This window comes from Bufo gargarizans, chromosome 8 (assembly GCF_014858855.1).
Source record: "Bufo gargarizans isolate SCDJY-AF-19 chromosome 8, ASM1485885v1, whole genome shotgun sequence".
Taxonomy (NCBI): domain Eukaryota; kingdom Metazoa; phylum Chordata; class Amphibia; order Anura; family Bufonidae; genus Bufo; species Bufo gargarizans.
In genome coordinates this window covers 7,571,026-7,585,855 of record NC_058087.1, presented here as the reverse complement: position 1 = coordinate 7,585,855, position 14,830 = coordinate 7,571,026, and the positions used below count along the sequence as shown (strand labels likewise).

Genomic DNA, 14,830 nt, shown 5'->3' with positions numbered 1-14,830 from the left:
ACAGGATTGCGTCCTGGCGGCGGCCCTGTTATTCCGAGTGGACGCGCCGGCGCGTCCTCTCGCGAGAGGCGAGATTTCCTGTGAACGCGCACACACAGGCGCGTGCGTTCACAGGATCGTCCGGTAAGCGAGTGGATCTACAGCCTGCCAGCGGTGATCGTACGCTGGCAGGCTGTAGATGCGATTCTTTTTAACCCCTAACAGGTATATTAGACGCTGTTTTGATAACAGCGTCTAATATACCTGCTACCTGGTCCTCTGGTGGTCCCTTTTGCTTGGATCGACCACCAGAGGACACAGGCAGCTCTGTAATAAGTAGCACCAAGCACCACACTACACTACACCCCCCCTGGTCACTTATTAACCCCTTATTAACCCCCCTGTTATTGATCACCCCCCTGTCATTGATCACCCCCCTGTAAGGCTCCATTAAGACGTCCGTATGTGTTTTACGGATCCACGCATCCATGGATCAGATCCGCAAAACACATACGGACGTCTGAATGGAGCCTTACAGGGGGGTGATCAATGACAGGGTGGTGATCACCCCATATAGACTCCTTGATCACCCCCCTGTCATTGATCACCCCCCAGTAAGGCTCCATTCAGAATTTTTTTTGGCACAAGTTAGCGAAAATTGTTAGGAAAAAAAAAAAAAAAGTCTCATTCCACTAACTTGTGTCAAAAAATAAAATCTCACATAAACTCACCATACCCCTCATGGAATCCAAATGCGTAATTTTTTTTAGACATTTATATTCCAGACTTCTTCTCACGCTTTAGGGCCACTAAAATGCCCCGGCAGTATAAATACCCCACATGTGACCCCATTTCGGAAAGAAGGCACCCCAAGGTATTCCGTGAGGGGCATATTGAGTCCATGAAAGATTGAAATTTTTGTCCCAAGTTAGCGGAAAGGGAGACTTTGTGAGAAGAAACAAAAAAAAAAATCTATTTCCGCTAACGTGCCCCAAATTTTTTTTTTCTATGAACACGCCATGCCCCTCATTGAATACCTTGGGGTGTCTTCTTTCCAAAATGGGGTCACATGTGGGGTATTTATACTGCCCTGGAATTTTAGGGGCCCTAAAGCGTGAGAAGAAGTCTGGGATCCAAATGTCTAAAAATGCCCTCCTAAAAGGAATTTGGGCCCCAGTCTGCAAAAAAGTGTCACACATGTGGTATCGAGATACTCAGGAGAAGTTGGGCAATGTGTTTTGGGGTGTCATTTTACATATACCCATGCTGGGTGAGAGAAATATCTCGGTCAAATGCCAACTTTGTATAAAAACAATGGGAAAAGTTGTCTTTTGCTGAGATATTTATCTCACCCAGCATGGGTATATGTAAAAAGACACCCCAAAACACATTGCCCTACTTCTTCTGAGTACGGCGATACCACATGTGTGACACTTTTTTGCAGCCTAGGTGGGCAAATGGGCCAACATTCCAAAGAGCACCTTTTGGATTTCACAGCGCATTTTCTACAGATTTTGAATTCAAACTACTTCTCACGCATTAGGGCCCCTAAAATGCCAGGGCAGTATAACTACCCCACAAGTGACCCCATTTTGGAAAGAAGACACCCCAAGGTATTCCGTGAGGGGCATAGTGAGTTCCTAGAATTTTTTTTTTTTGTCACAAGTTAGCGGAAAATAATAATTTTTTATTTTTTTATTTTTTCTTACAAAGTCTCATATTCCACTAACTTGTGACAAAAAATAAAAACTTCCATGAACTCACTATGCCCATCACAAAATACCTTGGGGTGTCCTTTTTTCCAAAATGGGGTCATTTCTCTCACCCAGCATGGGTATATGTGCAGCCTAGGTGGGCAAATGGGCCCACATTCCAAAGAGCACCTTTCGGATTTCACAGGGCATTTTTTACACATTTTGATTTCAAACTACTTTGCACGCATTTGGGCCCCTAAAATGCCAGGGCAGTATAACTACCACACAAGTGACCCCATTTTGGAAAGAAGACACCTTAAGGTATTTCATGATGGGCATAGTGAGTTCATGGAAGTTTTTATTTTTTGTCACAAGTTAGTGGAATATGAGACTTTGTAAGAAAAAAAAATCATCATTTTCCGCTAACTTGTGACAAAAATAAAAAGTTCTATGAACTCACTATGCCCATCAGCGAATACCTTAGGGTGTCTACTTTCAGAAATGGGGTTATTTGTGGGGTTTTTCTACTGTCTGGGCATTGTAGAACCTCAGGAAACATGACAGGTGCTCAGAAAGTCAGAGCTGCTTCAAAAAGCAGAAATTCACATTTTTGTACCATAGTTTGTAAACGCTATAACTTTTACTTAAACCATTTTTTTTTTACCCAAACATTTTTTTTTATCAAAGACATGTAGAACAATAAACTTAGAGAAAAATTTATATATAGATGTCGTTTTTAAAAAAAAATTTACAACGGAAAGTGAAAAATGTCATTTTTTTTCAAAAGTTCGGTAAATTTCGATTAATAACAAAAAAAGTAAAAATGTCAGCAGCAATGAAATACCACCAAATGAAAGCTCTATTAGTGAGAAGAAAAGGAGGTACAATTCATTTGGGTGGTAAGTTGCATGACCGAGCAATAAACAGTGAAAGTAGTGTAGTGCAGAATTGTAAAAAGTGGTCTGGTCATTAAGGGTGTTTAAGCTAGGGGGGCTGAAGTGGTTAAAGGGGCAGGGCACTGTGGATGACACTGTTAGGGGAGCGGAGTGCTGTGGAGGTTACAGTTAAGGAGGCAGGTAGGGTGGCCGTTCAGGCCACCCTCAAAAGACGGACTCGAAAACTCCGCCCCCAGGTCCTGCTAAGCAATGCCCCTGACCTGGTTAGGCCACGCCCCCTCCCAGTCCGCAGCCGACGGGGATTAAAAAAGTGAAGATAAAAATCTACTTCTGTCAGCTGCAGTGGTGGGAGGGAGGGTGACTTTCTCCCTGCAGCTCACACTCAGACAGCACAGTGCCGCTGTCTGAGAGTGAGCTGTTCAAAAGGATATCCCTGTGTCCGTCCAGGCCCTACGCCGGACAGAGGACAGGGAGTCTTAAAGCTGGACTGTCCATCCTAAAACCAGACCTCTGGTCACCCTAGGGGCCGGCTGCTGTGGAGGTCACAGTTAAGGGGACATTCCACTATGGAGGTCAGTGTTAAGGGGCAGATTGCTGTAGAGGCCACCGTTAAGAAGATGGGGTGTTTTGGAAATCACTGTTAAGGAGATGGGGTACTGTGGAGGTCACTAATAAAGGGGTGACCGCTGTGGAGGTCACTGTTAAAGGGGCAGGCTGCTGTGGAAGTCACTGTTAAGAGGGCGTTATGCTGTGGAGGTCTCTGTTAAGGGGGCAGGAAACGGTGGAGGCCACTGTTAAGGGGATGGTCTTCTATTGAGGTCAGTGTTAAGGGTGTAGGGTGTTGTAGATGTCACATTTTAGGGGTATAGAGCTCTGTGAAGGTCACTGTTAAGGGGGTGGGTTATTGTGGAAATCACTCTTAATGAGACTGAGTACTGTGGAGGTCACTAATAAAGGGGCGGCCACTGTGGAGGTCACTGTTAAAGGGGCAAGGTACTGTATATATCACTGTTATAGTGGATACTGTCAATATCTTTTGATGACACACACAAACATTAACTAAAATAGATGAAATATACCTGCGCGAAGCCGGTCCTTCTGCTAGTCTTAAATAAAGGGGAAGGTTTAAAGGCAAGGTTATTAGGCAAGGACAGCTAGTAAGGAAAGTTGGGGAGAGAGAGGTATAGCGGAGTTACAGGCACTATTTCTCTGGGTGAAAACCTTAGTCCACTAAGACTGAATTGGTGTGCATGTCCACCACACATGGAAAATGGTATCTCAGAGGTGCGATTTGAGTGAGGGAGACTCTCGACCAAGGCAGAAGGAACCATAGAAACAATATCTCAATGGAGAGGGTAAAGGAATACCATGTTGTGAGGTCTGAAACCAATCCCACGCCAGGAGGGTGGACTCCCACATAACACAAATATTTTTTATGTCTACCATCAAAAGGCGTCTAAAGAGATTATGGAAGTTTGATTGTTCCATAGCAACCCAAGACTTACGACCATATGGCTTTTTCTGTATTTTGCGGTCTGTTTTTCACTGAACCGTTTTTTGTTTTAGTAGTGTTTCTGCTTCTGTTCTGTTTTTCCTTTTGGTTTTCATTTGTGATCTGTTTTTTTTGCAGAACCACTGACTTGATTCGAGCCACGGATCGTTATTTGCGGGCAATGATAGGACAAGTTCTATCTTTCAGCGGAACATAAATTCGGAAACGGAATGCATACTGAGTACATTCAGTTTTTTTTTTTTTTGCGGAACCATTTAAATAAATGGTTCCGCATACGGACCGCAAACGGAATCTGCAAAAAGAGAACGGAATAAAAAAAGTTTGTGTGCAAGAGTCCTTATGAGGAGGCATGTGGATCCAGTCCACCACTCTCAACAGAGCAATGGCTCACCATACAGCTCTGGGTCAGACAATCCAATGCTACCAAAAGGTTTAGGCCTGCTAAGAAACAATGAGAGTTTTTTTTTATAACTCTCAGTTCTTTTTATTATTTCTGCCCAGAGTTTCTACACTTATTAGCACAAGATGTATAAATTACCTCAATGGGCCTCAAAAAGCACATGGTGCTCTTTCACGCCTAAGCCCTCTCATACAGTCAGACAAACAATTAGGGTCACATGTAGGGTGTTTCTAAAACCAGGAAACAGCATAATAATAAGACGGCTTTCACACTAGCACACAATGGGCACAACATATTTGGCATTGAAATGGCATATCTGTGGAAAAAATGTAGTTTTCACTTTGCACCATCTGCTGTGAATTTGTTTTTGCAAAACATCTGTGGGATCAAGATGTGCACTACACCCTTTGGTGGATTCTTTGAGGGGTGTGGTTTCTAAAATGTGGTCACTTCTTGGGGGGTTCTTTTTTTATTTCACCTGAGAGCCTCTGCAGTTGTCGGTCATAGCTGGATAAATCCACAGACTAGGCCTCAAATGCACATGGTGCTCCTTTTCTTCTGAACCTTGCAGTGTGCGCAAACAGCAGTTTATGACCACATTGGGGGTATTGTCATTCTTAGGGGGGGGGCAAATAAATAACCAAATTTTTGGTGCTTTTTCTCCAATTACCATTTGGGAAAATTAATTTAAATTTAATTTCCCAATGTTAAATAAATTACAAGTGAAACTCCAAAAAATTGAATATCGTGTAAAAGTCCATTTATTTCAGTAATGCAGCTTAAAATTTGAATTTTGTGAAAAGGTTCAATATTCTAGGCTCAAAGTGTCACACTCTAGTCAACTAATTAATCCATACCCCCTGAGCAAAGGGTACCTCAGAATTGTGACTTTGGGGTTTCATAAGCTAGTAAGCCATAATCATCCAAATTATAATACATGAAGGCTTGGAATATCTCGCTTTGCATGTAATGAGTCTATCTCATATTTTAGTTTCACCTTTTACTGTAAGTTGGATTACTGAAATAAATTAACTTTGCACAGTATTCTAATTTTTCGAGTTTCACCTGTATTTGAAACACTGGTGGGGTCAAGCAAATCACTATACCCCTATGTGAATTCATTGAAGGAGATTTAGTTTCCAAAATGTAACTTTTTGGGTTTTACACCATACTGGTACCTCAGGGGCTCTGCAAATGTGACATGACACCCAAGAATTATTCTGTCGAAATCTGCCATCCGAAAACCAAATGGCGCACATTACTTTCTGAGCCCTGCAGAGTGCCCATACTGTAGTTTATGACCACATATAGGGTATTCATGAGAAAATGAGTAACCAATATTGGGGTGCTTTTGCTCTTGTTACTCCTTCTGAAAATGAAAAATATGGTGCAAACAACATTTTATTGGAAAAAATTTGATTTACCATTTTTACAGCTAAGTGTTTCTAAATTCTTCTGTAGGGTCAAAGAGCTCATTATACCACTCAATAAATTAATTGATGGGTGTAGATTCCAGTTTTGGGGGTTTCCATTGTAAAAGTACCTCAGGATCTCTTCACATGACGCCCAAAAACCATTTCAGCTAAATCTACTATCTAAAAGCCAAATGGCTCCCTTTTGAGCCATGCAGTGTGCCCATACAGCAGTTAACAACCACATATGAAGTGCTGCCATATTCAGGGAAAAAAATGCTAACAAATTGTGTGGTGCATTTTGAGAGGTACCCATTGTGAAAATTTAAAAATGGGCTAAAGCAACATTTTAGTAGAAGCAAACAATTTTTTTTTTTTTCCACAGCCAAGTGTCTCTAAAAAACTGAATTGGTCTCTAAAAAAGTCAGTTTTGGAAATTTTCTTGAAAATGAAAAAAATTGGTTTTTAAACTTCAAAGCCCTCTAATGTCTAAAAAATAAGATGACAGTTATAAAATTATGCCATCACAAAGTAGACATATGATTATTTTAATAATTATTTTGCGAGGTATCATTATCTGTATTGAAAGCAGAGATTCACATTTAGAAAATTAAGCTTTTTTTTCAAATTTTTTGGGTAAATTTTGGATTAAAAAAAAAAATAATGGTAAATCATATCGATCCAAACATGTGTCATAAGAAAACAATCTCAGAATTGGTTGAATAAGTAAAAGCATTCCAAAGTAATTACCCCATAAAGTGACACTTGTCAGATTAGCAAAATTACCCTTGGTCCTTAAACTTAAAACTAGCTGAGTCCTGAATAGTACAGTGTGTGTAAATGAACACTATTTTTGACCATTATGTGACTTAGTTTTCCTCTGTGCATGCTGTATGTCTAGTTTGCACTTTTCCCAGTGATGGTGGATGGAGACTAGCTGCCATCCACTGCGCTCACAGAAAGTGGAGGAGAATTTGCTTCCTAACATTATCTTACTCAGAAGTAGCCCCAATGATCATGGAGAACATTAACTTTACCTGTATGGATGTGAATAAAGCACTTGTGCTGAGATATAAAGTTACTATATAACTGTGTAGTCTCTTTAGTGCCTATCCTACTCGATCCTTACCTTTCCCTCTTCATAAACTTGTATTGACATATGCAATAGGGTACTTCAGCATAGCTGGTCCATCTTGGGATAGATTCAAAGCAATTCATACAAAAAAAAGCAATTAGCAAGGTGGTGATGATAAACAGCTGATAACACGAGAACTAGACATTTCTCACTAATACATATTACAAAGTTTCTTGTGGTTACTTGTACTATTGATTTATGTAAAGTTGTGTGAAAAGTTAGTGACCTATTTAAAACAGATCTGTCTAGTCACCGAAGCTTCCTGATCAGAGGGTAGCATAGGAGTTTGGCATATATACCTTTTTATGATTTGATTGATGTCTTCTCCTCTGTAAGCCTCTATACAGGTAAAGCTATCAATCGTAGAGGTGGACAGGTGAAGCAGGTCTCATAGGCTATAAGTCCTGGCAACTTTGCATAATCATAAATAATATTAACAATTATAATAAAATTGTTGCAAAAACGTCCTGCTAGTTCCATAGAAATGAACCATGACTCCTGCAATATCATCTGTGGTCAACAGATGGCAATAGACCGATTGACGAGTCCATATTAATTATAGCAAAACGAATGAACATCGGAACCCATTTGTGAAAACTAATGCAGATGGAAACTGAAGGATCTGGTTGGTTGCAATAGGCAACATTTAAGGGTTACTTTGCGTCTGTATTAATTCCCCCTCCCAAATTTTGACATAGATACAGTATTATTTTACCTGCAGTCTATTCTTTAACTATTCTTCTACAACAAATAGAAAAGTCGTTATGATTGTCCCACGTGAAATTGCACAGTGATTTCTAAGACGGACGTCCCGGCGGAGGCACAATAGACATTTCAAGGACACGAGTCAAACAAATGAACTTCCCGTATTCCAAGAGCTTAGACGCTTTCAGAGCGGAGCCATTTATTACGTTCCTGAACGCTGATTGTTTGTATCATTTTCTACATCGTAACTTAATGCTTCATCTGTAACAACAGAAGCTGTTAAGCCAAATCCTGAAAGCTTTTTGCTTGAATTTTCGCTGCTAAATTAGGCAAATTTGACCTGGGAATCCGAGTACAGATAGAAGATTTCACTCCAGGGGCTCATTTGCCCAAAGTACCTCACTGTAAAGACTCTATAAAAATCATATTTTCCCATCTCTTTTTGTTTTTTGTTTTAGTTCATCAATGTGCGACTACAGGGTTTTTCATTTATGAACTTATGTCACCGCGTAGCTGCTATGTGTCTATGCCATTAAATCCACTGCAGGGAGTCTCCGGCAATGAGTCGAGAGCTCAGTGATTCTCCTTTTTATGGCTGATTTTACCCTTTTTGGCACGGTGACTTAGGCTTTCCAAATGCTAATTGCTGCTGTAGAACCTCAGCAAAATGGATCTAACCGTTACTAGTGAAGTCCCAGCTCCCGGTGCAATCAAGAGAATGGATCTACGGTGCTTTAATGCTGAGAGAATAAATACTCAAGAATTCAGGACGGGCTCGGTGGCCTGTTTTTCTAGGTGAAATCTATCCTATGGTCATAGTCTACTTACTGTACTTACAGGGATTACTTTGTGTGTAAATATTTAGATTAAGAATCTACCTTTTGATTGAAAACAACTTTATCTACAATGAGTCGGCATACGGATGTAGCAGGGTTAACACACATGCTTTATGAGACATGTTATCTAAACTAAATGCAACTAAGGGCTCTTTCACACTTGCGTTGTTAGGATCCGGCGTGCACTTCCGTTGCAGGAAGTGCCCGCCGGATCCGTAACACCGCAAGTGAACTGAAAGCATTTGAAGACTGATCAGTCTTCAAAATGCGTTCAGTGTTACTATGGCAGCCAGGACGCTATTAAAGTCCTGGCTGCCATAGTAGTAGCGGGGAGCGGTATACTTACAGTCCGCACGGCTCCCGGGGCGCTCCAGAAGTGACGTCAGAGCGCCCCATGCGCATGGATGACGTGCCATGTGATCACGTCATCCATGCACGTGGGGCACCCTGACGTCACTCTGGAGCGCCCGGGGAGCCGCACGGACGGTAAGTATACTGCTCCCCCGCTCCCCACTACACTTTACCATGGCTGCCAGGACTTTAGCGTCCCGGCAGCCATGGTAACCATTCATAAAAAGCTAAACGTCGGATCCGGTAATGCGTCCAAAATGACATTTAGCTTAAGGCCGGAGCCGGATTAATGCCTTTCAATGGGCAGTAATCCCGGATCCGGCCTTGCGGCAAGTGTTCAGGATTTTTGGCCGGAGCAAAAAGCGCAGCATGCTGCAGTATTTTCTCCGGCCAAAAAACTTTCTGGTCCTGAACTGAAGACATCCTGATGCATCCTGAACGGATTTCTCTCCATTCAGAATGCATTGGGATAATACTGATCAGGATTCTTCCGGCATAGAGCCCCGACGACGGAACTCTATGCCGGAAGAAAAGAACGCAGGTGTGAAAGAGCCCTAAATGCATTAATAAGCAATTACTTTTCAATGGCTTTTGTTTCAAAATAACGCGATGAGTTAAGAAATTTTAGTTAAGAGTGTGAGTGTTACCCCTGCTACATCTGTATACTAAAACTCAAGGGTTATCAAGGCCGGTGCAGAAGGCGCCAGTCTTGATAAATCTCCCTCATACTGTTTTGTTAATCTGTTTTTATTTCTTTTTTTTTTATACTGTTTTCTGTACATGATTAGGGTGGGGGTCACCATCTTTCCTGACTTTCTGTTAACAGAATTCAGAGACGTGCTTTACGCATGAACCATAGGAACCTGTAGTCTGGAGATGACCTCTATGGGAGAGTGTTTTGGGCATGCTTGTGACCTGTGCAGAGCTCATTATGCAAGGAAGGGGAGGAGGGTCAGCTTTCACCATCACCTATTGTGAATGGTGGTTATCTGTATATAGGTGTTACCTTTCATTGTAATCCTGCCTGTGGTCATGATGAGGAGATGACTGCTGACAAGTGATTTCTGCAAGATAGGATATGGTGTAACTATTCAAGACAGCGTCAAGTACAAGTACTTTGCTATTTACAGAGATGAACAATGCAAGAGTGTGCATACCTGATGCGCCGCTCCATTCATTTCGCGGGTCAACATGGCAAACAAGGCTCCCGTTCATGCGATTATTGGGGTCCTGAAGGTCAGACCCTCACCAATCTAATAGTTATCCCCTATCCTGTGGAAAAGGGATATCATTAAATAACCAGAATATAGCTTTGACTTAGGCTTCATGCACACGACCATTGTTTGGGTCCGCATCCGAGTCGCAGTTTTTGCGGCTCGGGTGTGGACCCATTCACTTCAATGGGGCCGCAAAAGATGCGGGCAGCACTCAGTGTGCTGTCCGCATCCGTTGCTCCATTCCGTGGCCCAGCAAAAAAAAAAAATAGAACATGTCCTATTCTTCTACAATTGCGGAAGGCACACGGGCAGCTTCCGTTTTTTGCGGATTCACGGTTTGCGGACCGCAAAAAATTGAACGGTCGTGTGCATGAGGCCTTAGGCTACATGCACACGACCGGATCTGCAATAAAAAATGGATAACGTCCGTTTTTTTTTTTTGCGGATCCATTGTATATGCCTATCCTTGTCTGCAAAACAGAAATTATTGGGTCCACAAAAAAAACGGGACAGACACGGAAACAAAATATGTTCGTGTGCATGTAGCCTAACTCATTTAGTCATTTAATTTAATTGTAGTCCTATATAAAGCCATGGATAACACATAGTAATATATTGAGCCAAAGGACAAACTCGGCTCTGCTACCTTTCTAATAATTGGAATTATTAAAGATGGTATTATTACTGTGAGCAGGACATTTTATTTTTGTTCGGACCTGGACTGTTGTATTTCACATTACATTACATTAGTTTGTAATGCGCTATGACATTATTAGTTTGGCGTCCATAAGCTGCGGATGGAGCGCTTCTAAGTGATTATTCTGTTTACCAATTTGCATTTTAAACATCTCATTTTTGTCTTCACAGGTTTTCAATCAAACCAGCATGAAGGCCTTACGGAAAAAGTCAATTTTACTGACTGGCTATTTGGAGTACTTAATTAAACATTATTACAGTGAAAACATGGCTGAACCCAAGAAACCTTATGCAAAAATAATCACGCCCTCTCACTTTGAAGACAGGGGATGTCAGCTCTCCCTGGCTTTTTCTCTGCCTATAAAAGCTGTTTACAAAGAACTTGAAAAGAGAGGCGTCGCGGTACGTGATATTGTCCTTTGTTATAGACGTGTTTGCAAATTAATAATGTCAATAAGCGCTTTATTATATAAAATTGCACTTGACCCGGTAATCACATTAAGATATTACAAAGTTTGCCAGACATTCCACTTTATGAAGGTTGACTTCCAGCGCCTCTTAGATGTCATTGCTTTGTCTGAATTTTTCATTTTCAAGGTAATTTATATATATTTTTGTGAATATTTGTATATTTGTAAATATGGCAGTCCCTAAAGGGAATGCATAATGTATCTAAAAGTAATTTATTTTCATTTTTATTAAATTTCAGTCAGCAGAACCAAAAATTATGTTTTCCTTTTTTTTTTTTTTTGCTAGAATTATTTGCATTTTCACTTTGAAACCCTGCCAGGCCACGTTGCAAACACAACTTTCTTGCATTGTCTGTATAGAAAGTGATAAAGGGCGAGTTTGCTTTATGGCAGCTGCAATGAACAGAGTTAATATACAAAAGTGTCCATAGATAAAAAAATAAAAATTTCCAAGAGGATGTAGAGCATGTGGTGGCAGGAGAGCTGGGTACAGACCGATGTATTGTATAATAGTAAATAGTAAATGAGGCTGTCATTTGGCAATAAAAGGTATTCCGGCTTTGCAATTTTTTATTTTTTTTGCATGAATTGACAGGAATTGTTGATCTGTAATGCCCTGTTTTTCTGAACTCCATTTTCATCATGTGACATTTTTTACTATGTTGGTTCTCTATCCCGATGACATCACGTCTATGTCTGAGGGCGGTAATCTGCTCATTCTCCTGGAGCTTGCACTGTGTCTCATGCACACGAACGTATCTTCTTTCCGTGTCTGTTCCATTTTTTTGGCGGACCATATGCGGAATCATTCATTTCAAAGAGTCCACAAAAAACACAGAAGTTACTGTGTGCATTCCATTTCTGTATGTCCTTATGTCAGTCCCGCAAAAAAATAAAACATGTCCCATAGGACTGTTCTATTAAGGGCTCATGGTTAGGAATGTGTTTTTCTTCCATTTCAGTTCCATTTTTTTACAGGTCCGTATACGGAACCATTTATGGGGCTTGAAAAGAAACGGAAATGACTCTGTGTGCATTCTGTGTCTGTATGTCCGCATGTCCTTTCTAGGCATGAGCGAACCTGGTGAAGTTCAGGTTCACCGAGTTTGGCCGAACTTCAGGTCAAACTTCGGGTTCGGGACCCGAACTTGACCCCAAACCCCGGACCCCATTAAAGATAATCTTCATTCAGCAGGATCTGCGATGACGTCACCACGTGGTGAGCGCGGTGATGTCATTGCAGGTCCTTTTGCAGGTTCTGCAGAAAGAAGAGGATACCGGCTGCGCGATCAAGTGGATGAGGTGAGTTGTTTTTCATTATTTATATTTTTTCTGTCTTAAGAATGCTATTATTTTCCGTTACAAACATGTTATAATGGAAAATAATAAAATCACCCGAACACCGAACCCGAACCTGAACTTCAGTGAAAAAGTCAGGGTTTGGGTCCGGGCACCTGAACTTGCAAAGTTCGGTACGAACCCGAACTTTGCAGTTTGGGTTCGCTCAACCCTATTCCTTTCCACAAACAAAATAGAACATGTCCTATTCTTGTCCGTTTAGTGGACAAGGACAGGCATTGTTACAATGGATCCACACAAAAAAATGGATGCAACCACAAAATGCATTCGGTCCTGTGCATGAGCCCTTATGGTAGGGTTATCGGCTAGGAATTTCAGGGCTCCATACAGGCAAACTGTGTGCCCACCACCACCATTTTTATCTATGCTGTTTACCATTCGCCATAAATAATGTGTTAACTTTTTTTGTACAGGTTATTATAATTACAGGGATGCCAAATAAGTTTTTTTTTTTTTTAATATTTAGTAACCCCAATTCCTGGGGTTCTGATCTCACTGAGACCTATAAAATGATCTTTATAGTAAAAGTTATGGCTGAAAAATAGAACTTTTACTTTCCAGCTGTTTTCTTCTATGGTAAAAATGACAAAATTATTGTTACAAAAAAACACGATAACAAAGCAAAACCATTAATGTTTTTGTAACATACTCAGTATGGAATGTCACAAAACAGTATTTCATATCCCTCTAATTATAACAAGCTGTGCAATTATTTACAGTGATTGCAAATGGCACAATTTGTTTTCCTTCATTTCAGTAATGTACTATTGATTTAGTGTTATGCCTGTGAGGAAAATAGCTTTTTAAGTTCAGAAAATTCAGCTCTTCCAACACAGCAGGTCTGTAGAATAATGGTCACTCTTCTGCCTGCCGTACAGAAAGTCTGTTAAAATCCTAATGACCTATGCATTTCTTTCATAAAAGTCTATGCAGAGATTTGGGGAAAATGGTGTAAAGGTAACTTGGCTTAGTTGCCCATAGCAACCAATCAGATTCCACCTTTCATTTTCCCAAGGAGCTCTGAAAAATGAAAGGTGGAATCTGATTGGTTCCTATGGGCAACTAAGCCAGTCTTCTTTTACACCAGTTTGATAAATCTCCCTCTATGTGCTAGAAGAGGGCTCCTCCCCAACCCATATCTAACATTAGCTTCATTAGTATTCACTAAAGTGAATACTAAGGCTGGGTTCACACGAGCGTTGCGGGAAAAAAAGCGGGTGCGTTTGCGGGAACATGCAGAATTTTTCCCCGCGAGTGCAAAGCGTTTTAATGTGTTTTGCACACGCGTGAGAAAAATCGGCATGTTTGTTACCCAGACCCGAACCTGGACTTCCTCACAGAAGTTCGGGTTTGGGTTTGGTGTTCTGTAGACTTTATTATTTTCCCTTATAACATGGTTATAAGGGAAAATAATAGCATTCTTAATACAGAATGTTTAGTAAAATAGGGATGGAGGGGTTAAAAAAATAAAATAAAAAATAATTGAACTCACCTCATCCACTTGTTCGCGCAGCCCGGCTTCTCTCCTTTCTTCTTCTTTGAGAAAAAGGACCTGTGGTGACTTCACTGCGCTCATCACATGGTCCATGTAATGAGCGCAGTGACATCACCACAGGTCCTTTTCCTCACAGATCATCAAAGAAGAAGACAGAAGAGAAGCCGGGCTGTGCGAACAAGTGGATGAGGTTAGTTCAATTATTTATTTATTTTTTTAACCCCTCCAGCCCTATTTAGTAAGCATTCTGTATGCTATTATTTTCCCTTCGTGTTCGGACCCATTCACTCCAATGGCGCTACAAAAGATGCGGACAGCACTCGGTGTGCTGTCAGCATCCGTTGCTCCGATCCGTGGCCTGGCAATTATAAGTCATGTCCTATTCTTGTCTGTTTTGCAATTTGCGGACTGCAAAACATGGCACGGTCGTGTGAACAAGCCCTTATACTGATTTATAATGCTGTGTAACCCTTAGGCCCCTTTCACAAGGGCGAGTATTCCACGCGGGTGCAATGCGTGAGGTGAACGCATTGCACCCGTACTGAATCCTGACTCATTAATTTCAATGGGGCTGTATACATGAGCGATGTTTTTCACGCATCACTTGTGCGCTGCGTGAAAATCGCAGCATGTTCTATATTCTGTGTTTTATACGCAACGCAGGCCCCTTAG

General features: G+C 41.1%; 1 protein-coding gene across 1 annotated transcript in view; it reads left to right on the top strand.

The window, feature by feature from the left end:
• The window catches only part of KYNU (kynureninase), a 41,014-nt gene that overhangs the window by 23,366 nt on the left and 2,818 nt on the right, over positions 1–14,830 (top strand). The window contains exon 6 of the mRNA XM_044303103.1: positions 11,006–11,236. Coding sequence (XP_044159038.1) covers positions 11,006–11,236 — 231 coding nt within the window. The remainder of the gene's footprint in view (positions 1–11,005; positions 11,237–14,830) is intronic.